At 30.4% G+C, this 25,463-nt stretch overlaps 1 protein-coding gene across 8 annotated transcripts in view; it reads right to left on the reverse strand.

Moving 5' to 3' along the window:
• Nucleotides 1-25,463, reverse strand: part of LOC100162857 (calcium/calmodulin-dependent 3',5'-cyclic nucleotide phosphodiesterase 1A) — a 424,716-nt gene that overhangs the window by 65,321 nt on the left and 333,932 nt on the right. For all 8 annotated transcript variants that reach the window (XM_029486979.1, XM_029486974.1, XM_029486969.1 and 5 more), the window contains one exon: nt 3,491-3,601. In XM_029486979.1, coding sequence (XP_029342839.1) covers nt 3,491-3,601 — 111 coding nt within the window. The remainder of the gene's footprint in view (nt 1-3,490; nt 3,602-25,463) is intronic.

Consider the following 25,463-nt stretch of genomic DNA (forward strand, 5'->3'; position numbering starts at 1 on the left):
CTTGTTTGAAAATATTATAGTTTTTTATAGGAATACTTAAAAATTCCAAAAATCAAAATGTGTTAAATAAACGCACAGTCTTTATAGAGGAAACAGGGGTGACGAGCGTGTTTGTTGAATCACTCTGTATTGAAACCGTTTTCTCCCAATTAATTGACGCCAATATGTCTCGTCCGACATTCTGCAGCGTACTCGGTCTTGTCGGGGCCGAGTTTCCCACGCGTGGAAAACACATTATCTCCTTTCGCCGATCACGACCTCAAGTGTTTTACTATACTCCACATATTGTATGCTGCCTTTAAATTTGTTCAAAATTGTGCTACACAACGACTTACAAATTATACACGTGTTAGCTCAGTGGTGTACGCAGTGAAGGAGCGCTAAATGCTGACACTCCCATAATTGTCCTCATTGTTATCACCTTTTTACTATTTTCTATTTATCAAGTTTCAACTGTAGTAAACTCATAATTAAGGATTTATATAGTTATATACGTCTCAACGGATTAGCTAATATAAATAAATAATATAAATGAAAAAGAAGAATTGATCAAAGTTGAAGTTGCGCAAACCTCACCTGAACGTTTAAAATTATTAGAGTAAGCAAAATTAAAAACAAATTGTATTTTATTACTCATTATTTTTATGAAAAAAAGTTTTTTTTAAACATATTTTCGTGTATATTTAATGTTTCATATCAGTAAGAACTAAGAAGTATCCACTTTATTTTTCAAACCTAATCTTCTCATTTGTATGATAACTGTAAATAATTATTAATTTTCAAGTCCCCGCACATTGAAAATCCTTCATTCGCAATAGTTACTGTTAGATACTGCAGACAAAGCGAAAGGTGTCGAAGAAAATGTTAAATATTTGCCAATATTTTCACGCATTTTTTCCCCACATATCGGCACTGTCTTTGTAGTCAAATAACTCTAAGTTCTATACTAATTATGTAGGTAACCTTACTTCAATGATGTATAGACAATATGAATACTTGATAAATATATTTAAATTCGGAATACCATTTTACGGTTTATTTGATGTTTTCTCGTTACTTTGTACGATATAATATATTAGCCAATACGCCCGTGTGTACAGACATCACAGGCCATAAAATATTTTTTAAACATAATTTCAAATATTTATGACTAATACGACTGTAAAACCGTAAAACTTTAGTCCTAAACATAGAAAACTGTAGTAAGTACATATTTTATTATTCGTAGTTATATAATAAAACTCGAGTTAAAGGTGAATTGAAATTTTTTGCGCATTTCATGTCCAGGTATAATGCGTAGTTATTTATAATATTAAAATGACTTGATATTAAAAATAATAATTTATAGTTTTAAATTTTTAGCGATAACAATTATGGCAATAATAAGAAGTCTTACATTAAAATTTTTAATGATTCTCCATAAATTATTCTGTTACCGGTATTGTTTGTAATAAATGTGTATAAATGAAACAAGGACACAAGTTCACCCAGTTAAGCAAATTGTCATGAATTTTTTCAGTTGGTTTATAAAAAAAAATATGAACAAGTAAATACGTTGGTGTATTCCTACGAACGTAATGTATGAAAATGCACGTTTTGAGAAAGGGTCTTTATTAAAATGTTCTGCCATTTTCGCCATTATTGAACTTCCAACGTCTTATTTAACTGTGTAAAAACTATATCGTCAGTTAAAATGAGACGATCGTTGATTGATAATACAATTGTTATTTATTTTTTTTTAATTCTACGGAACTATAACATTTGACTTTTAGAGAAAGACGTTTATAGTTTGTATATACGAAAAATAATAAAGTTAGTTTATTATTTTTTCAACGAATCGCGCTACAGTAAAATGTCAATTACGATGACAGCGATCGTTGTATTTCAGTTTGATAGTTATTTAATGATATTTTAATACTCCAAATGTTCTATAATTTGTTATTTTTTTTAGAAAAATAATTTTCCTGAAATAATTTTTAAAATATATTGTCATTTGTCGTCTCATTTCATTTATTTATCATAGTAATCAAGTACTAAATGAACTAAATGTATATGGTCTAGTTTTAGTGAATGGTACTCTTAAATCTAAGTTATATTATATACAACAGTTTGTAGGTATCTAATCACTTATTAAGTTTTTTCTTATTCTTTTCTGTATTGTTGAGAAATGGTCAAATATATTAATATTATTCACCCGACAATATAGAATAAGCTAAGAGATACAATTGTCATACTATTGTTTTTATCAGAAATCAGTAACGCAAATATTTATTCAAGCCAAAGTTAAGAAAAATCCAAATTAATTTTTATAGTTCTATAAATATTAGCTAATAAATAGCTTATTATCATAAGAATGGATATGAAACTATTTATGTCCATTATAAGTATGAGCCCCTAATAAGTATCTAATCGATGTTTTAATCCTTTAATTTAAAATTTGTGATATATATTTTTTGTCACACTTGCACCGAAAGTTTGGTTTTCGATAGCGGTCGAAGCGTTGGAAAACATCCTTTTTCCGTCCAGTGGGCGGTAAAGTGGGAATCCCCAACAGTGCCGGGTGGTAAAATGGAAATCCCGAAAAGTGCTGGGCGCACATATCACGCGCGAATCCCCTGTACAACTAGACACTGAAATCTATACCACGGCCCTTACAAAACATACATTTTTGGTTACATCTTATATTCATATTATGACCTCCACGCGTGACGCTTAAAATAAATAAAACTAAATCGTTTCTTTCATGAAATATTGTTGTCGTAGAATTATGATATAGTTATTGCATAAAAGATCATCCCTGAATTACCTTTGCTGTGATCAATGAATGGAGAGGCGTAACAAAAAATAGTATGTGTGGCTCGTGTGGGAAGGTAATTTCAGTCTTGGACGAAATAGCTCGATTCCCGCCCTTGCCACACAATATACTATTTTTATACTTAGTTTGTTTTATGCAACACACGTAATGATACAATTTAAATGCTAAATACCGAGTAAAAAAGAAGTACCTGCCAACAGAATGTGATTATACAGTTATTATATTATAATATAAGCAATGAACAAAAATTAAACAAAACCAAGTCTGATAGAAAAAAAAACAAAGAATATTAGTTAATAGAAAGTAAAAGAAACATATTTGGCAGGTATCGATTAAATATTAATAGCTCAATAAAAACATATTTTTAATCTACAGAAACGATTTGTAATTAATTATTTAATTTGAATTGGTAATATGAATCGTTAATGACGTGTAATTATACAAAGTTCTTTTTATGGCTATATATTTATTAATGATTCAATTAAAAATTAATTCTCGTTAAATCGATTTCATTTATAATAATAATGTAAGAATTCTCTATCTACTTATATAGTAGTATTATTATTACCTACTTTATATTAATAATATTTTCATCATTGGATATTATCCAAGATAATTAGTCTTCAATTTACATTTGTCTTAAATCTTAAACGTAGTGAATCTCATGGTACTTACTCGAACTTTGATCTGAGTCTTGTGAGCTACTAGCGCCTTCGTTCGTGTCCATAAATACTGGGTCATCTCTATTTCCGTCAAACGGATCATCAGTGTCTGGTGGGCCTGCCACTGGAACAATAAAAACAAAAGGTTGAAGTTTTAATTCTCTAAATAAATTGGTTATCACATAACAGTAATTGTATAATGTTTTTATGAGACATTTTTGGATACACGAGTAGGTTATTCGAAGGTAAGTGATAAAAAAATACCAATCAAATGAGCCGATGACCTGCTACGCCGTAGTACCAAGTTTTATCAAAAAGGTAAGTGGAATAAATATTTACTGTTTTTCATTTGATCCTGTGAAACAAAGTATGCATAGCTTGTAGATCTACAACTACAACAGATACCTTTGAGCACTATTTTTGAGTTTTCCAACTCGATGACAACCGACCCAAATCACTTAAGTTTTGGATACGTTAATAAATTATTCGTAATACGACGTAACTGTAAGTTCGTTAATAACATTTTGATATTTCAACATTTAGGAAAAGGACAAACTTTCCATGTGTTATTTGGGCTATATAAATTACGTAATGCTTGATTAAAATATTTTTATTTCTATCTCAATTTATTTTATTGATTATTAAAACTAGACGGTTTTATGCAAATACCGTAATGTACAAAAATATTGTAGTAAATATGGAATCTTTAGACAACAAATTTATCGTGTTATAAATGTGCAATAGTTAAAATGTCATGCTATCGCGCAGCCATTTATAAATAATCTGTTTATAGTTTTATGTTTTCAAAATTGAAAATAACTTGACGAGTTTTCTAATGCGCCCATAATCATTGATCAATAAATTCATTTCATCGATAATTTAACTTATAATCCATTTTTATAGAACTTTTTGGGCTATATAAACTGTAATAATTCCCAATTAAATGTATATTTTTATTTCCATCTTATTTTATTTTATTGGATGTAGAAACTAAACGAATTATTTTTGTCAAATGACATAATGTATAGAAATAGTGTAGTACAATAAAAGTTATGAGATAAATAAATAGGAATATTGAATGAACAAATAAATGAATTAGAAATATTATAATTATCAATAAATCATCAATAATATAACTTATTAATGTTACGTTTTCACGCAGTCTTTCATAGATAATCTGTCATGGGTATATTCAAATACTCATGTGAAGATGACGTTGGGACTTGCAAGTGGTGTATCTATCTAACATACGCGTAACTTTGAAAATCTACTTATCGGATTCTTATAACAGCATATTCATAGCTAATGTTAGAGTAAATTTACATACTAAATTTGTTGTAGATAACTTATATTATAGGATGTGATCCAGCAAAGAGTTTTTTTTTTCAAATTTGTGTTTTAAAACTAATACTTAATATGAATTTGAAAAAGAAAAAAATATTTAAGTATCTACTGCCTCATACGGTTTTATTATAAAATTAAAATATGAAAAAATTCACAGAAACCACACATCATGTGGGCATAACGTCCTCCTATTTTAAGTATTATAATCAGCTAAAAATGTACGTCATAATTCATAACTCATTAATAGGAATTACTTACCGATGGATAATGTACCTATGCGATGGGAAATGGTCGCTAAACCATTTTTTTTTTTATTATCATTATAGGTCTCCAGGCCAATTTTTACTTTCGTCAGTAGATCTTACCTGGCGTTGCTCAAGTTAGTCCGGTTAGGTATCTATATCGTACTTTTTTAATATTTAAGTGTGTTCGCAATAGTATCACTAGTAATTTTGGTGGGTGAATGTAAGGTCTTATACAAGGTAAAAAAGTGTTAGTCCCAACACGGCAAAAAAAGTGGTTTATGTATAAGTTCCTAGAAAGTAAAAAAGGTTTGTATGTAAGTTCCTAAATGGCGAAAAAATATTATTATGTATAACTATATAAAAAATACCATTACAGGTACATTTCAATATTTTATAATTCAATAATAAATTGAAAATGTATAGAAAACCGATTTTTACTGGACATCAAGGGTTATTCATGACATAATATTATATTACACACGTCTCGATGAGCGTCAAAACCTAATCGAACCCTACCCTAACCTACCACTCATCTACTGCTCATAAAGTCATAACCATACATTTTACACCGTTAAATACAACACACATTTTGTCTAAAGTTAAAAAGTGGAATCAGGAGTTTGATTTACAGTTTGAAATGATATATACGAGTATAAACAAGTGTTTTTATTGAATAAATCTGTATAATTAATAATGCCAAACTTTGTCCCTGGAAATTTTTATTTTTACGATGAAGTGAATATTTGTGTACATCGTTGGTAAATTATAGATTGTGAACCTTTATTGCTTATGTGAAAACTTGTATCATGTCAATCCACTATACGAAGTCCAAAAGAGACGAATGTACATATTATAATGTTGTTACAAGTTTTTGGTAATTGATACCTACTTTGCAGTAGGTATTTAATTTTTTAATTTTCCGGAAAAACGTGTATATTAACAATCTGCGGAAAATCGCCAAAATATGTCTATTTCTATGAAATGATTAATTTCTACGATTTTGATTAAATATGATAATTTTCTGCAGGTGTAGGGTAAACGATAATATGATTTTATATAAATATATGCGTGTGATTTTGGGAAAACTGCAGTGCGGTATTGATGTGGGGTACCTACAGAGGTGTGCGAATTTGAACTACGACCTTTTTTTTTTTGAAGTGAGTGTTATGACGTTTACCGATCTCGGATATCACGTGCGATACGTACTTTAAATAAACATATTGGGAAAATCGTGTGGCGATTTCGAAGACGACTCTCCGGACGAAACTCGGAAATATTGAATCTTCGGAACTCCGGTGGCGTTCGCATGTGGGTTATAATATATATATATATATATGGACGAGCGCTATATTTTGGGTTTCCACACAAGTGCCCGCGCAATAAAATATATATATTATTATTTATATAGGTGTATATTGTGCGCGATACGAACGATATTTCTTACGGTGTTTACGGGACGCGGCCGAATAGGTTTTTTCATTTATATATATAATATACTTCCGTATCCGCGTTGCGTGTCCTGGTTATTATTCGAATAAATCGTTCGGTGATTTGTCGCCGGTTCGAGTCATTTCACACACGTTTTGGCCCGGTAACACGCGTATACAAAAATTGCGCACGCACGTACCCACACACCCACACACACACCCACACACACATACACACACACACACACACACACACACACACACACACCCACCTACACTCGCGCAAGCACACACTCGGGCAAGCGACACGACACCAAAACGGTTTGACTGTGCCCCGTTGGTCGGGAATAAATGACTAACGAATAAAAACGGCGACGTGTCAGACGTGATAAATGGTGGTTGAGAAAAAAAAATAATAATAATAATAGTACAAAAAAGGCGAAGCCGAGTAATAATATATATAATATATATATAGCATATATAAACGAGTATGTACACAAAACGGTGCGTGCTTGCGTATTATTTTTATTATTATTATTATACTCCGGTGGTGTCTGTCGGTACATATAAATAATATGACGCGGATGCGCATATTTCGTATGCCGTTCCAAACCTAACGCGTGTTCGGATGACAAACTGTGCGATTTTCGTTTTAACAGAAAAACAAAAACGCCCACCGACCAGGCGGCGCGCGGGGCCTTTGGTTTTCGACTTTTATCGTCATCGTTTTAATATCATAATAATATTATTATTGTAATATTTATTTCGCTAACTGTATAGTGTTGCGCACGCCGTAAATACTCGGGTATATAATATTTTATAACATTTCGCTTTTTTCTTTTTAAGGCCGTAAAAAACATAATTTACAGCCTTATATTTTAAGTGATTTCAGAACACCCTCGATCCAAGTTCGACTCCGTTAAATAACTGTTCAGCTCCTCTGTGGGTGATGCGTATTTGGTGATGCGTACACTGTAGGGTAGGTATCTTTAACACGAGGCGTAAGAACTAGTGATGCAAAGCATTGCGTTTTGAATAGCTTTCCACTATGTACATTATACCTACATACGACCTACTCTTCGTCGTCCACCGGCTACGAATAGCCTCGATGATGCGGTTTTCGTATTACATGCACTTAATATGCACCCGATGATCATAATAATAATAATTATTACAACATAATCTTTGCGTATTCCCTTTTATAATTTTCTATCGTGTGTGCACATGAGCCACGCTTGCTTTGGAAAATTTTTTGGTACTATTATTATTATTTATTATTATTTTTGCACACATACCATAATATTATACTCAGACCAAACGCGCGAACAATAGAACATGACACGGTCGCCGGAGGGCGTTTTGCCCGTGTCGTGAGACATTGTCGTCGCTCCCAACGCCGTCGTCGATTATAAATGTTTGACACTATTCACTGTATAGAGAAACACTGCAGCAGTATAAGCGTAGAAATTACTTTAGACGGTTTCCGCTTTTTGTTTTTCGAGTTTCGTTTACAAAACAAACAAACAAACACACACACACACACACAAACACAGTAGTAAAGACATTATGCGAAAAGAAATAACACAAATATATTATACATAAGACGATATCGTTTAAGGGAAGCCCAATTGAATTATTGAGTTTTCGAATATTGAGAGCTTTATTACAATACCTACGTATTATTTTCATGTTTTTAAATTTTTTAAATTTTTTTTTCAAACATAACGATTAACGGAAAAACGTATTATGTACTTTTGGCACGAATGTCGTATTATCAATATTTTAATATCGGAAACAAAAGTAAAGTCTTATTTGATGTCGTGATAACTGAAAACTTTTTTTTTTTTTATTAAACATAGTGTATTTACAATCTATACAAAGGTATAATCAGTAAGTGTGATGACATAATAACAAAATAACATTAATAATAGAAAAGGAAGGCTCCCACCAGTGCCACCTGACCAGAAATGAAATATAACTGAAAACTATAAAAGAAAATAACATTTTTATATTTTGGTGATATAATTAAATAATAAAAAATTACTTATTACAAATTATAAGTTAGAACGGTTTAGTAACTACATTTAATTTACATGAAAATTGTGTGTTATAAAGTGATTTGGAAATATTTCGTTTTCACATTATTATTCATAGAGGATAATAACCGAACATGAGAAATAGTATCTCTCAACTATATCTAACATATAAAAGTCATAAATAAATGTTGATATAAGAATTTACACATAACTCAATACTTATATTTTTGAAAATTATTGTACGTTTTACGGAGCTCCTCAATTTCACGAGCAATTAAAAATCTTGTGGATATGGTGTGTTGTGGTTTTTTTTCAGATTAACGTTCAGGGGGCAATAAATCGAATGCTAAAATAGTTTATTATGTCATAAATATTTATAAACTTAACAGCGATAGAAAATGATCGTTCGTATTTGATGATAAAAAAAAGTAAAATGTGAAAACACGCGTTTAATTACATTCGTCTCGTAAGAAAACAAACCATTTGAGATTTGAAATGCGTCCACATAGCTTAAAGTTGGTACGTATATTTACAGTATAATAATATGGTATATGGTAAAAATGCCAAAATAGATGCCAAATGTAAAACCAAAATAAGACATCGACCACATAAATATTGTACCTATGGTAAATTATTAAACGTTGACGAGTCGTTATTGTGAGTTGCGACAGACTAATAATATCAGGCGAGCGCCTCTTCGATGTCACCGTCCGAAACGTTTTATAATTCAATACCATAAAAAACATAATATTTAGGACGATGTGGCGAAAAGTGAAAACGACCAGTGAACGGCATAATATTATTACATCGTCCAAACTTTGGACTCTAAAAGGAATTTAATATTTCTACCACGTGCTCGTTTCTCAAACACTCGGCGTTGACATTTCCATCATTTTTTTTTCGCAAATATTTTTGCGTGCGATCGGCTTCACATATTTTGCATGACGATTTGAAATGTTTGCTCTCCTCATATTATATGGTTTATATTGTTAAGCGTAAAATAAAAAAAAATAATACGATTCACTGTCTGAAAACGATCCGATTATTTAATCACACATACACGACGATACCTATTAATAATAATATTAATATTGGAGATGTGAGCTCCGTAAATTTATTAAAACAAATTTTCCCAGTACATTTTTTTACCGTTCTAAATACCGATTGACCAGTCAATTTATATATATTTTGACATATATCTTAAGATTTTTATAGCAATTGCAATATATTTATGTTACGTTATTGATACAGCGTTCTCTTATCTCCTAAATCACATTTCAGTACAATAGTCATTAATTATCATAGGCCATAGCCCATTCATATGTGCATGTATGGTTAGAACTCACAGGTTTACAACCATGGATGTAGTCATATAGTTTCAATAATAAAATTGTACATTATTATCTAGGTTAATAAGACATATTATCATTATTATATAATGATTTATAATAATCAAACAGACTCTTAACAGTCTTACCTTTATATATTTAAGATTGTTTGCTCATATTAATTTTATGAAAAATTGTATTGGAAGAGTAATTAGTTAGAAGTAATATTAGACGTATTAAGTACATTTGTAAATTTGAATAAAACCACTCTTCGACTTCAAAATAATGGTGAAAAATTCCATGGCCAAAAATCAATTTAGAATATAATTTTATTGTTCGGTTAGGTTAGGTTATTCAATTTTTTTCCCGTAAAATTCACATCACTAATTATTATCATCACTGTTGTGTCATTATTTCGTCGTAGGTAAAATCGCAGACGGTTCGTTCTCGGAGACTGCATTATAATAATATATTATAACGACCGCGAGAGCCAATCTCCGACCCCGGTCTTTTATTACGGCCGTCGACGTCTTCGTGTGTGCGCCACGTCTACTTTGGGGTTAGGTCGACCCGAACAATGTATATATATATACACGTTGAGGGTTGAATGGTGGGGGGGAGCACAAAGCGTTTTGACGATTCATCATTTACGCGGACGACGACTATACACAACTATATATACTACTAAAACTGGTAACTACCTACTGCAACAACTATCAGCTATACTATACAATATATATATATATATACGATAACAACTCTACTGCTATTATTCTACATCATCGTGACACGCGCGCACACACGCAGGGCGATCTCGTACGAGGCCGGCGGCAACGGCCACGGTGCGATGTTATTTTATATATTATTATTATTATTATTATTATTATAATGCGGGTGGTGGGTATAAATTGGTATGCTGGTGGGGTGGGCACGTGACTGTGCGTGCGTGTTCGGAAACGGGTAGAAGGTATAGAGTGTTAGAGTGTAATATTAAAATGATACACGCGTATGTCGGTGTATAATATACGGTCCGAGATTAATATAATATTATTATAATGTGAGCACGTGTATGTGTTATTATTTTATGTACCTTTTGCGATCCTTCTGAGATCGGGAATTAACCGATAAATATGCCGTGTAACTATTATCACCACCGGCTATTCGTACTGGGAAGAATTTTTTGTCGTGTATCATTTTTTCCCTGAAACTCGTCTCAATCGCATCACCAGCTCCTACTTGTATATAATATAACATAATATTATATAGTAGTTACATACTATCGAGACATTGTCCGAGGGAATTAAATACCGTATGATAATATTATGCTGCCATAAAAACCGTAGGTAGTTTTCTAATATGCACACGTTTTTATTAAAAGCCTATTATACGACCAAGGCCATCCCGTTTAAAAATATATTAAGATATTTATTTGAACGTTGATAAAATTATTCTGTACGAATTCTATGGTAGGCACAAACATTTGAACGCAACAAAGAATGCTTTTACTAGTTATATTATAACTTATTGAACAAAATATAATTTTGAGTTTTTAATATATTTTGATTGGTAGTTTTTTATGATATGAACAAGTAAATAATGTTTAATTTGTAGGTACAACGATAATAATATGAAGACTAAATACAGTTGAATAACAACTAGAGAAAACCAATAATTATTTTTATTTTTTTATTTTCAACCCAAATTTTTCTTAACAGTTAATAATATTAATGTATATTATACATTTACGTAAGAGACAATCGAGATTAATATTTATGATTCATAATATATTAAATTTAGTTTTTAACATATGAAAATTATCTAAACATTATTATAGTTTTCATTTACATAACGTCTAGAACAAAAAAATATAAAATAACTTATTTTTTTAAAGCCTTTTAAATTAAAAAAAAAAAAACAAAATATTTCTTTACTGTTTAGTGCAATGGACATCTCAGCTCTTTGTTTTCGTGACACATTACTTATTGTTTACAGACGTTACGTCTTCCTCTAACTGTTTTCTTTTCACTTTTATATATATTTTACATTCTTTTTCTAAGAAAATCTTAAAAAATTGATGTTGGTAAGAGAAATTTTACCTCATTCAAACCCAGGTATCATCTTATTAGATCGCAAGAAAAACGATTCTTTCGCAGAAAAACAAAATGATAACTTCTTGCTATTCTGTATACAATTCAAAAAAACAAAACGCAGTAAGTACCCTTATAACATGATGGCTAACTAAACATGAATTTGTATATTTTATCATCGTGTAGGTTGGTATGTACCTATAAAGAGATTAAACTAAATTTTAAAATATTCTACTTTATAAGTAGGTTTTTACAGTTTTGCTTTTAAACAAAATCTGTGTCTAGTTTAAATTCAGTGGACGTCTAGATACACATTATTATTGCAGGATGGTTTACTACATCGTATACATATTATTAACTACTATAGCTTAGTCAATAAAGTAATTTTAATAAGGTTCTGCAGGTTAATATTGTTTATTGTTTAGTACCATACTACTATCGCGTTAAAAGTAATTATCTAAAGATTAAAGACTATAAGGTATTTTTTAGTAGAAAATTATTAAACATTTTCAATGTTTGTATTCAAATATGTATACCTTCAATTCCACAAAAATATTTTTTTAAATAATTTATTGTGCTGTAAACATTATACGTCATAATATTTGTATTGTATTAAATTCTATTACCTAAGTTAAAAAATATTAATTTTATTAATATATTGTTACAACCACAAGATCCATGTTTGCAGTAGTCTCTTACTAGGAAGAAAATGTTCAATGTATTTCATTAATACAATTATGATACAACGGCGTTTTGAATAGGCAATATAGCTACATTCTGATGTAGGGTCCATTTTTTCGGTATTTCGTGCATGAAAATGTCAATAATAAAATAATATTATCACTTTTCAATGCAAATCGTTTGAAAGGATGCATAATTTCAGAAGAATCACACCGGGAAGTGAATAAATAAAACTGGATGATGATTCTTGTACCGGAATAATGTATGATCTAAGTATTAAGTAATTTAAAAACTATTACATTCTAGTCAATTACGAGTTGCTTATAGTGGTTACTTACACGATAGAAAATGACATTTGTTACATTTATTGCGACTGAAAAACGAATGATATCTTTTATTGGATTTAAATGTGCATTAATTATTATGTTGTGATAAATACAATAAACATTTGAAACAACATTCGTAACGCATGCATATAGAGGCTGAATTGGTAAAATAAATATTTATACGTGAAGCATATAGAAGAATATAATATTATTAAGGTCACGTAAAGTCCCTAAATAGTGATACCCTAAAGATATCTTCCAAACTCATAATTAAACCAAAATTATAGTCCAGTCAATTTTTATCTCGGTCAATTTCTATTATTACTTAGTATCAAATGGAAATATGAAACGTGCACACAGGAAAACATAATTCTACGAAAACGGCGCATTAACTTTAAATTAAAATCGTTATTTGCGAATTTGTTATACTATATACTATATAGCAATATTATTCAAGTGTTTTAATAGGTCCACGATGAAAGTTAGACTGTGTACTTGTATCGGCATTTTTACTACAAAGAGATAGGGTGGGAAGTATTAATTAAAAATTGAAAATTCACGGAAATTGTAATACCTAACAACTTTAGGATTGTTAGCTAGGACCAAAAATAATTTACTTTAAATTGATCAGCTGCAGTCGCTTGGGTGACTGTTGATACGGTGACGATAAAAGCGCTACGTGACTATACATATATAGATTGCACCCGCACTGCAGCCCATTCCATACAATATATTATAAAGGAAAGTTTCACCGAATTTTAAATGAGACGTTTTACGTCAGCCAAAGTTCTTATTGTATGCAGGCATCTCATTCAAATTACAATATGGCAACGAGTATCACGGATAAAAGTTCTATTAACAACAACGCACCGCAACGCATTCAATATTTTATAGAAACCTCTGATTACGCGATAAGCTCATTATAAAATAATTCTACACCCGACACAGTGGAACAACTGACCCGAATTCGGTGTTCGAAAATGTAACGGGAAAATAATAATATTATTACCTACGGTATGGGAAAAGAAAAATAATGCATAATGCGATTGTATAATGTAGTGCAGGTATGATAAACAAGCCAAAACAAATAAAAATAATAAAATCAAAGTTGAAATCATAACTATTTACACGCGGCAGATGTGATTCGTGAATAAATAAAGGAAATAAAACAATTTTCGTTCCTACCCTTAGCACTTAAGCTTTATTTAGTGCTAAATAAACACCAATTCGATCATTGGAAAACAGAAATTCGTAACAAACACAATACTATTATGTTAGCAGTTGGAAAAAAAAATGTTGTGATTACTGGAATGCAAACTGTCTTTCGGTACAAGGATCCACGTATTTTGAAAATGCACAAATATAATCGTGTCCCACCTATACTGTTATTAATAATAACTTATTATTATATTATTTTTTCTTGCACATTGGAGGTGTATGAGCCACCGTTGTAGGGAAGAAAAAAATATTAACCACGTCGGTTTGATATATAATGCATAATATTTTACTCTATTATCATTTCCACGATATATTTATTATGACTATTATAATTTCTTACGTAACACGCCTTATTATTATTAAGACTTATTATGACCCGACATTCATAATATAAGTACATATTATAGTATAATACGCATTCATAGGTGCCCGCCTAAATGAGCTTATGAGGGGGGGGGGCGATGAAAGTTTGTTAGTACATAATATTATAATAATATATAAAATATAATATTTTTCTTAGCTTGACTTAACAGGATTATTTTATAATTGTGATGATCTTTATTTTTTCAAGCAACCACTTTCAGTACTCGATTCTTAAAACGCCAGAGGAGGCCAATACCCCAGTTTGCCTCCCTTTTCAGGTGCATTTGTAGTACCGTATACAGGTCTCATTTAATACTTACGGTAAATTGTTAAAAAATTGGTAACCCTGCTTTAATTGCCTTTTGTAAAATTATTTTTTTTATATTTAATTTATAGGTATTTATAAGTTTGTACAAACTTTTTACATTTTTCAACCAATATAAAAAAAAAACCATCATTATTCAACTTGAATAATAATATTTATAACTTATTGTACATATTATAATGAATAAAAAGTAAAATAATAAAAATTAAATTAAATTATATAATGGAGTTTACTTTATTTTAAGCACGTCATGTATAATACATTTGAAACCTATGTCCCACCACACCGAAGACCGATTGGTGTAAACAATTCCAATTAAACCACAGTACGACAACAATTTGGTTTAAAGTATGGACACAGTCTAATCCATCAGGAAAAAATGAAAGATAATTTGTATTTTGTATCGCAAAAAAATATCATTAAAAAGAATACTTTAGATGATAGGTACCCTCAAAATCCATGGGCAATCACGGTTCTATATAATAGGCCTATTGTAGCGTACGCCTTAATCCAGGCAAATACGTTTATTCAAATGAAAAAAAAAAAACGATTTCTATAAACAGACTGAAGATTAAAAATTATAATGATCCATACTTATGAAAATAATACATTTTACATTCTTTCTTTAAGGACAACGTCGATGTTGGTATAAAAGATTTTTACTCATTCGACTGCGCAGAACATTTCTTAAGATCACAGAATTAATAGAACAATATTATTTTCACAGAAAAACGAAACAATAATAATTTTTCACTTCTGTTTATCCGACTTAAGGAACCGGAAAAACCTAACTAGATAACCTGGAGTACCTGTCCAAATATTTGATGGAACGAAATATGAATGTCTACGATTTTCCTCGCTGTGTACATAACTACGTATGCGATGCAGCAATCATACCTATGTCATAAGGAATATAGATCACGAGTGCAATATGAGTGGTTACCGTGCAGCATACCGTTCGTATGATCGGTAACTCCCGAGCACGAAACTCCGCCTAAATAATGAAATAAATTACGATTACGGTTTTCACGAAAAGAACAATTTTCTCACGTGCGCTCGAATGTATATGCACACGATTCGTGGGCTGCTTAACGCGTCGGCAAGTTATTACTTATGTATAGGAGGAGATGGCCAAGAAATGCTGGTGGCATTCCCCTGGGGAATCAGTGCCTCGGTCAGAGGCGTTCGTACGTCATCGTCATGTCAGCTTGGAGAGTTCTAAGCTCGCGTGGGCTGTATTATACACGTGTACGCAGTATAATTATATAATATATTCGTCGGACCACCTTGTAACTGCAGTATCGTTTTGATTCCAATGTCAAAATCGCAAAATTCGCAACCACCTTACGGTCATCGTATAAGGATTTTATGCTTTATATTAAAATTATATATTTTTTAGCAGTAGCGCGCACAGTAGAAATACTATAATATTAACCACGATTTCGTCGGATCATCTCGTAATAGTACCTACCTATCGTTTAGGTTCCACTGTTGCAATCACAATATATTTTATTCGCAGACAAAAAACTGACATAGTAATTGATATTAAAACTTCCTTATGGCCACCGTATGGTGAGGATTTTATGCGTTATATTAAAATAATATATTTTTAGTCATACCACGTGCAGTATATTATAATATTTACACGCGTTGTAAATTTTGTGCGTACGCGCCAGACAACAATGACGCGTACATTTTATGTATTATAATCGACTCCATGCGAACACTCAGCCGGGCGCGAAGGTGACGGTTTTTTTTTTTTTTAATAATAATTTTGTTCAAGTAAGTGGCAAGAGACGTTTCTCGGTGGCACGAAAAAAATATAACGCCGTCGTAAATTAAAAATATAATTTTCGGTGTGTTTTTCTACCCGGAAAGAAACAGCTGGAGTATCCAGTAAAAGTGGTTCGGCGGTTTCGCGGAATCGTATATATAATACATTGAAAATGAAATTGGACACGGATTGTAATTTAGAAAGGTTTTTCGAGTTTCCACAAAAAAAAAATAAAACAAAGAAATGAAAAAAAATCCACTCGATTTTAAGAAAACACTGACCGTTTTTGAGGTAACTTGCAGGTTAATTTTACTATTTTTTAGTAAGCTTAATTGAATACATTTTTTAACCATTATGTTTTCAAAAAATATTGCACATTAACTCTGAATTTGTCTCTGCAATGTGCATTTTAGTCATTGTATAACAACTTAATTATGTCATAATTAAATTACACGCGATATTTTTGGTACATGTTTTCGTATCAGCTATCCGAGGATTATATCCCGAGACTTCCCTTTATATCAAAAAAAAAATATATATATAATATTCGTCTTCCAAATTGTTCGTCGTATTTACGTGTAACTACCTTTAAATTACTTGATGTAATATCTTAATTTACGTTTTTAAAAACATCATTGTCAATTATGTTTTATATAAGTACCTACTGATTAACGTCGAAGAAATGTTAATTTAGCCGTTAGACGAGTAAAATAAATAAAGTAAAACGTCATTTGTACATACTTACGTAATATTCCTAAATTAATGATTAACATTATTACTGTGTACAATTCATAAATATTTACATTCACATAATATTATTATATACCACCAATCAGGAGAAATATATTATGTGGGTAGAAATCTTTGAGATTAATAATCATATTAATGGCAAATTAAGTTTATAGTTCAAGACAATCTAAATGACTTATGTAGAACATATTATTATTATAATTATTATCTTCATCAAGCCAAAGCGGTACGATATAAATTCGACATCTTTAGGGACAAACAACAAGTAAAATTGTGTAACAATAATAATAGTTATAATCATTATTAATATTAATTATTCATTGTTTTTTACCGTCATGGTGTCGTGTATATATATAGTTGGAATGGTATTGTTTTTTTCGAATATAATGTGCTCAAGTAAATAAATACATAACTCAGATAATATATTCAAAATGTCCAACTAAATTTTTGTTTTTCTAATTTATTATGATTTAAATAATTTTAAAATATTCAATTTATAACAAAATTATGTTTAAACAAGTCTGAAAGTTTTCTCGTATGGGTATAATGAATAGAAATTTAGAACGTGTAACAATACATTGAAATTAGTTAATATTATTTCAATACCTTTTTCTTCAGCAATCAATGAAATTACAAGTTAAAACTAATTTGGTATTTTTTTATACGAACGAACTTTACCTGTTGTTAAAAGTTTTAATAACGCTTTTATATTTTTCCATAAATTAGAATCTTAATTTTAAGTCGTTGCAATTTTTTTATATTTGACTCAGGAAAAAATAAAAAAAATGAGAATTTCTTGATGTTTGAAAATGTTTCCATTAAAAATAATTATTTTATATTCCAATTAGCATTATTTTCTTTAAATTTTCGCAGTAGGTAGCTATTTTTAGCGAAAACCAATATATAAACATTTATGTTGGTTTATCCGGCTGTAAACCCATAAAGTTAACGTATAATATGATAATCGAACAGTTTGAATAAAAACCAACACAATATTGTTAAAAAAAAATTACTTTCTACATTGGAATAATAATGCAATGAATATTGAAAAATAATTAATGCTATAGGTGGAAATCCAAAAATAACTTTTACACGTACCTTCCTAATCGTAATCATTTTTTTTTTATACTCTGGTCGTTAGTGGTTGATGATTATTATTTTATGTTCTGCGATATACTTGGTGTCTAGAATTCTCGAACTTATTGATTCATTTGTATCCGTTAAATAGTAGAAAATTGTATCATTTTGGTTATTTTTAGAACTAGTTATTGGTAATTTCGATTATTTTTACAATGAATACGTAGGAACAGTATTGATGGATAATGACGGGAAAACGATAAAAAAACGATTTTGTACAAATTGAGTATTGTCATTTCTTCGTGATTCCGAATATTATCATATAAAATACATAATAATTTAGGAAGGACCGGGATAACATCGTGTTAAAGTAAGTATTTTTGTATTTCGTTTAAACATTGTTTTGCAGATTAGTTGGAAATATTAAACGTATATTTTTTATCCAACAGTAGTACTAAACTAATAAAAAAATATTATGTATATTTCTATGACTATAGGAAGTAAAGTAAGATCAATTGTCGTAGAGGTTTTTTTAACGACTTAGGAGTTAGGAGTTAGGGTTATCGCATTGAGCCCTTTGTTCGGATGTAATCATTTTTCCAAAGAACTTTTTATTCCTGTTCAATGTCTATATCATCAAACGGAAAGGATTTTATTTTACATATAATTATAATATCGAAATTATGATATTATATTGTAACAGTACAATATTTTCGTTTAATCATTCGTTTGGCTGTAACTAAGCGTAAAATGTTCGTAGCTATAAATCATGATATCAATTAAATATAGATTGTTTATTCAATTATTATACATAGTTTTATAAATCCTACTACTAGATACGTTATAATATTAAATTTTTAAGGCATTCCAAATAATTACCTGTAACAAATTTTACTTGTCAAGTTATTAAATATACTTCAACAATAAGTACAGCACAATTATATGTGTACAACTAATCCTCCCCAATAATTGTTATATTTTATATTATTCATCATTGAAATATTTACTTCCGAAAGATATGTTTATGATTTAAAAATATTAAGTATAAAACAAATGTCTGATGTTCTCGTATGCAAATAAATGTAAAAAAACGTTAAATATTTCAAACAATTTTATATTTCAGAAAGACAATAATTATTATTTTAATATCATCAATAACCAATTAATACTGAGGCTCAGTGACGGAGCACCTATTATTATTCCAATACAATTTCAGACATTTATAAATACGATTTACTTTTGATTAAAATCGCGTAGTTGATTCATTTTAAATCATTAATTTTTCGTTTCAACTATAAAGGAATTTAATACGAAATGGACTTATAATGATAATGCAGTAGTTACAAAGAACGAATTTCTTAATTAACTGGTGTAAATTATTATTTATTTTACACATAAAAGTGCACAGAAATTGCTCGCAGGTGGTGCATTATTTTCCATTAATTTACCAAATGTTCCAAATACTCATTGATAATTATTAATATTTTTAAAAGAACTAAACAAAAAACTATGTTATTGTTACTATTTTTATAAGACAATAATTGTGGTTTAATTTAAATAAATAGAAAAAATTATTTTCATAATTCATAATTTATTTTGGTTGAAGCTATTATAGTGCAATCATCAAAGTTATTTACAAGATCGATTTTTTAACTCGTGTAAACCATCGTAATTAAAGACGACTATTGATTTAGTAGTCATTAAAATACAGTATTGAAATTCCTGATATTTGAACGCATCGCGCCAAATCAACCAAATTCTACTTGAAGCGGAACATCAGAGAACTTTTCAAGGTCTCTCAAGACCCTCCTCCCCCCCCCCCCAATACTTGAAAACAACCATCGTGGTCAAAATAAAATAGTTATCAAATTCTAAAAACTAAGTTTATATTTTTCAAAAATATTGACGATCATTTGCAGGAGATTGGAGAATACAGTGGTAAACTTTGCAGACGTGATATTTTTTACCGCGCTGATACAAATACGTGAACAAAGATAATATTTTCGACGTAATTGATGGTAAGAAACCGCTCTAAAATCGTTCGCTGATCGAATGCCCACTCGTCGAGTACTCACGACGTCGAAGTCAAGTGATTCTGAGACGTATTGTCCGATATCGATTTCCCCCTGCCCCCACCCCCTGTCAGGAAATTGTGGATTAACAGTATAAGTGAGCGATACATGCATATAAAATATTCATGTGTCCGCGGGCACGGCCAACCCGAGTTTCACGAAAATAAAAACGGTTAAAGTATGTAAACCAAACGCAGAGAGTTTTGCATGTTTTTATACTGCCAATGCGTACCTGTATTATATATTATTATACTGTTCTCGTATTTTTCTCGTCTCCGTACGACCTACAACCTTTGGGGTAGCTTTTTTTTTTACTCATAATAATATTTATGTATTTTTTTTCTTCTGAGTTCTGATCTGCCTTTCCCTCTGACCTCTTGAGCGGGCGTGCGCGTATATGCGATATTATTAATATATATTTTCGTTTTTACGTCGTTTCACAGTCGCTTATAATACGGATATATCTTTTTTTTTCCTAAGCCCCCGACTGCCACCCAGTCACAGGACATCACCGAAACCAGCTCGTCGCGGCTTCCGATTCAAGCTGTGAACTTGATACTTGAACACCAGATAATATATTGTCAAACGCATCGAAAAAAAGTGGCGAAAAGGAGGAGTAGAGACGGTCTGCGATTTTTCACCGAACAAACACACGATTTATTTATTATTTTTATTGCTATAAAATCATACTAAAAGTCATAATAATATCTACCACATATAGGCAAGCGTGTGTTGGTAGATAAAGTTACAATTTTACTATGTACAAACATATAATTACATTATATTTAAGATTGCAATAATAATAATATATAAGAGGTATAAAATAGAGTTTTTAAAGTTAACTTGAAATATAATATACCTAATATTTAAATGTGTATTTATATACAAATAAACAAATATTAGTCTAATAATGTGAATAACCAATTAACAATTATTTATTTTTTATTTATATTAAGCTTTTTAAATTTCTTGGGGTTATATAAATATAACGCAATTTAAAAAAAAAATGATTGTCATTGAATTTAAAAAAACGTATGTTTGATATAAACCGTTAGTATTATTTTTCAGTGAAGTTTGATTTTGCATTCACTCTCTAATTTCCTGTTAATTAGCTATGTTTTTCACATCCACAATGATTCATAATTTTTTATTATAAACGTAATTACTACTTCTGTATACAAACGTTCAACAGGTAAGACACCTAATACTTAAAAGTCGTTTGTAGTCGATCCTGCTACTAAGTATTGTTTACTTATTCAGAATATCCTTATGAACAGTGCAGCAAAGTGTCCAAAGTGTCGTCAAATATTATTCACTAATAGTCGTATGTGTATCGAGTTTTGCTGGAAATCGTGTATATACCGTACGCGAACGTAGGTATGTAAACGAAAATGATAATAATAATAATAACAATAATATACGACGGTGGCGAAGCGACAGACAAGCAGGCGACGATACGTGCAGTTCGGTGCAATTTCATACATTACACCGAATCGTATTATGTGTGTTGTATTATAAAAAAATGTTTGTCGTACGACCACGGTTTATATACCATGATAATATATTATTATTATAGATATTCTGGAGGGGTGCCGGGTGAAATGAAAATTCCTCGGCGGCCGCAGTTTCCATAAACTCTGAGCGCGTACGTGTTGTACATTATATCCATACATTATTATTACTATTATTATTATTATTATTATTATTACGATACGCGGGGGGCTCTAAACGAAAACGAATTCGTGAAAAAAGAAAAACACTCGCATCTCGTAGGACTTTTATCATTTTATTCGCTTTTTTTGCATTATGCGTGACGGAGTTAATCTCGAAACGGTCAACAGAGAAAAAAAATAACGTTTGGGCTTTATGAAGTAGATTTTTCTTTATCAGTTCCAGCGTACCTTCGCTGCACATTATTACTATATTATTGTACGTAATATTATTATGTACAATATAAGCCCTCCTTGTGCATACGAGTGGCAATAAGGAAAAGTTAGATTCACATGCGAGAGTCGTGGGTATAATAAAATATAATAAAATCGTAAGGATTCGCTTCCATTATTATATTATTACGAGTACAATCATTACAATAGAAATACCATTGTATTAAAATGCTACTGAAGTGATAGTATTCGATTTTAAATTAATTACATCAAAGGGTACAAATTATTACCTGAGAAATCTAATAAATCGTCCGGTTTAATTCAAAATTATATTTGTTCATTAAATTTTATATTTTTTAGTTTCGTTTGACGGTAATCAAATAAAAATATTTTAAACTGAGTCAATTAAAAAAAATATATATATTATTAGTAATTAAAATACTTTGTAGAATAAAAAAGTCGTTTAAAATATGTAATTCGAAATGCAAACACTAAAATATATATTCGACAACTCAATCTTATTACAAAGAACGGAAAAATATAACTCTTCATAAATTATTTAGAAAACTATATACCTTTTAACTTTGTAGGTCGCCCCCACTTCATAAACGTTATTAAGGAGCATATTTTATGTATAATTGTTAGGAGAGTAACAGCGGAAATTTTATTTTCGCAATATCATTTCATTATAATATTCGTAAACGTTATCAGAAGAAATAGTTATCTGCAATAGTTCCTGTTTATAAGCATCTATATCATAATTTGCTACATAACAAAATAATAAGGTAATGGGAAAAAAGTATGTATGCCATAAACATGATATAATAATGAGTACATACAACTCACAGGGTACGACTTGGGTTATCCACGGGAAGCCATTAGAATAGGTAGTAAAAGTTGCAACCCTGAATTTGGCAAATCGGTCTGACTACCACCGTTAAAGACGTATTATAGACGTGGCTTTGTAATGTTAGACAAACGCTACATTTAAACACCAAATCAATTTTGCTTTTATATTAATATTTACCTTGTAAAATAACATTCTAATACTTCTTTTTATAGAAATTGTATACTTAAAAAATATTAAGTATTCACTGACAACCATGTTTATAATAATATAACCATAATTGAATAATGATAGTGACCGATTAGTATTTATTATTTATTTGCGTTTAAAAAAGGTTTTGGATCCATGATGGTAAATAAAATAAATCAAATCATCAGTAAGAAAGCGTTTACCCGTGGATATCTAACCATTTTAACTCCATCATATTACTAATTTTAACTCGCCCGGGACCCGAGGACATTATATAAAGTACTTATTACACAGTAAACATTCACTCTATATCTTTCGTAAAATCATTTTTTTCTTAAAGACTGTAAAAAAAACATGATTGCATTATATTTTAAATCGTTTTAAAGCTCACTCAATCTAAGTTTGTGGCACGTGTCTTATAAATTGTAAAAAAATAAATAAATGTAATAAAAGAGCGCGGCGAACCGAAACGACCAAAACGGATTAATTTAATATAATATGGTCATACTACTCATACTGCTATAATCGCGGACGACGACGATGCGCATGCGCGGCAGTCGTGAAAAACATTTACATAGTTAGGTGCATAGTACCTACATTGTGGTCCTGCGCGGTAAACGGTATCCTTCAAGGACCGTGGTACTGGTGTCGCGTGCAGCCACATGTAATTACGTTATGCCCCTGTATTGCGAGATAGGTATGCGGTGGGGTGTAACCATATATTATGTGGTAATGCGATCGGTTGTCGTGCGCGAGCAGCGTGCAGTTTCCCCAGAGACTGGACTGAAAGTTGATGAATAATTGTAATTCGGTTAAACCGAGTTAAATATAAGAAGAATATAGTTTATAATGTAGTTAATACAATTTTGGAAATTACTCCAATCAGTCGAGTTAAATGTAATTAAAAATTAACTCATTGGTTTAATAGTTAAGTTAATTATGTTGTTTACGCTATTTTCTCAGTAGTCAGCCGTGATGCGCGTTTTAATAAAAAATTCAATTTTTCACGGCTGTTGACATAAGTTTGTTAAAAAAAATAACAAAGTTTGATTTTTCTTACAGGGTATATGATTCGATGAGTATGATCAGAGAGAAAAACAATATTTTAAATTAATAAAAAGTTATCCATTGAAGTTAACCGTAATTTGATTAAATTCTAACTAGTATTTTACTATGTGAGTAGGTAGGTAGTAGGTATAATTACATATATAATCAAATTAATTAAAACAAATTAACTCGTTAATGACTTGCAGCATGAGAATTTTTCACCTGAGTAGGTTAGGTTACATTAGACACAGACCACGTGAGTGCCTGAACGTCGACAGGATAAAATCACATTTTATACATATTATTATCTCCCTGCGCAATGGCACTGACAGCATAATAATAATTTGATCAGATAGTGTTGCTCATTAAATATTATAATATATTTGGTTAACATTTATAGTTATACTTGAGGAATATGAAAACCATCTGCTAGGGAAGATCAATGGTAATTACCGTGATGATGATTATTATGAGGAGTTATGACACTACAGTTTGCTTCCCACATCTGTAATTATATTAATCGTTAAATTCTGTCACCTAATTGAGCTCGAATCTTAGTAATATCGATATTCTAGCAATAATTGTATGACATGTTGCATTTCGAAAGTCCTAAACATCTAAGTCTGACACATGCGAAGGAAAATGTTTATTCAATTTTTTTTCTACTCATTTAGATTATTTTTTGGACAGAAAATTTGGGTCACTAGGACAATGTACGATTTATGGTAGACCGTTTTTTACGCTTCTCGGCTTATAAAACAAACCAATACGACAGTAAGTTGTTACGAGTGGCTCGATATTTTTTATTCGGCGCTCATATGTATCTAAAATATATTTACGCAATAACAATACGAATGTTTTAGAGAAATAAAAGTATAAAAATAAACTGGAATAATTTTCTTAGGTCTTATAACCATGCATGATAGTTGTTGTAGTCTTATCCGTTTTATCGCACATATTATACATA

The sequence above is a fragment of the Acyrthosiphon pisum genome, chromosome X (assembly GCF_005508785.2).
Source record: "Acyrthosiphon pisum isolate AL4f chromosome X, pea_aphid_22Mar2018_4r6ur, whole genome shotgun sequence".
NCBI lineage: Eukaryota > Metazoa > Arthropoda > Insecta > Hemiptera > Aphididae > Acyrthosiphon > Acyrthosiphon pisum.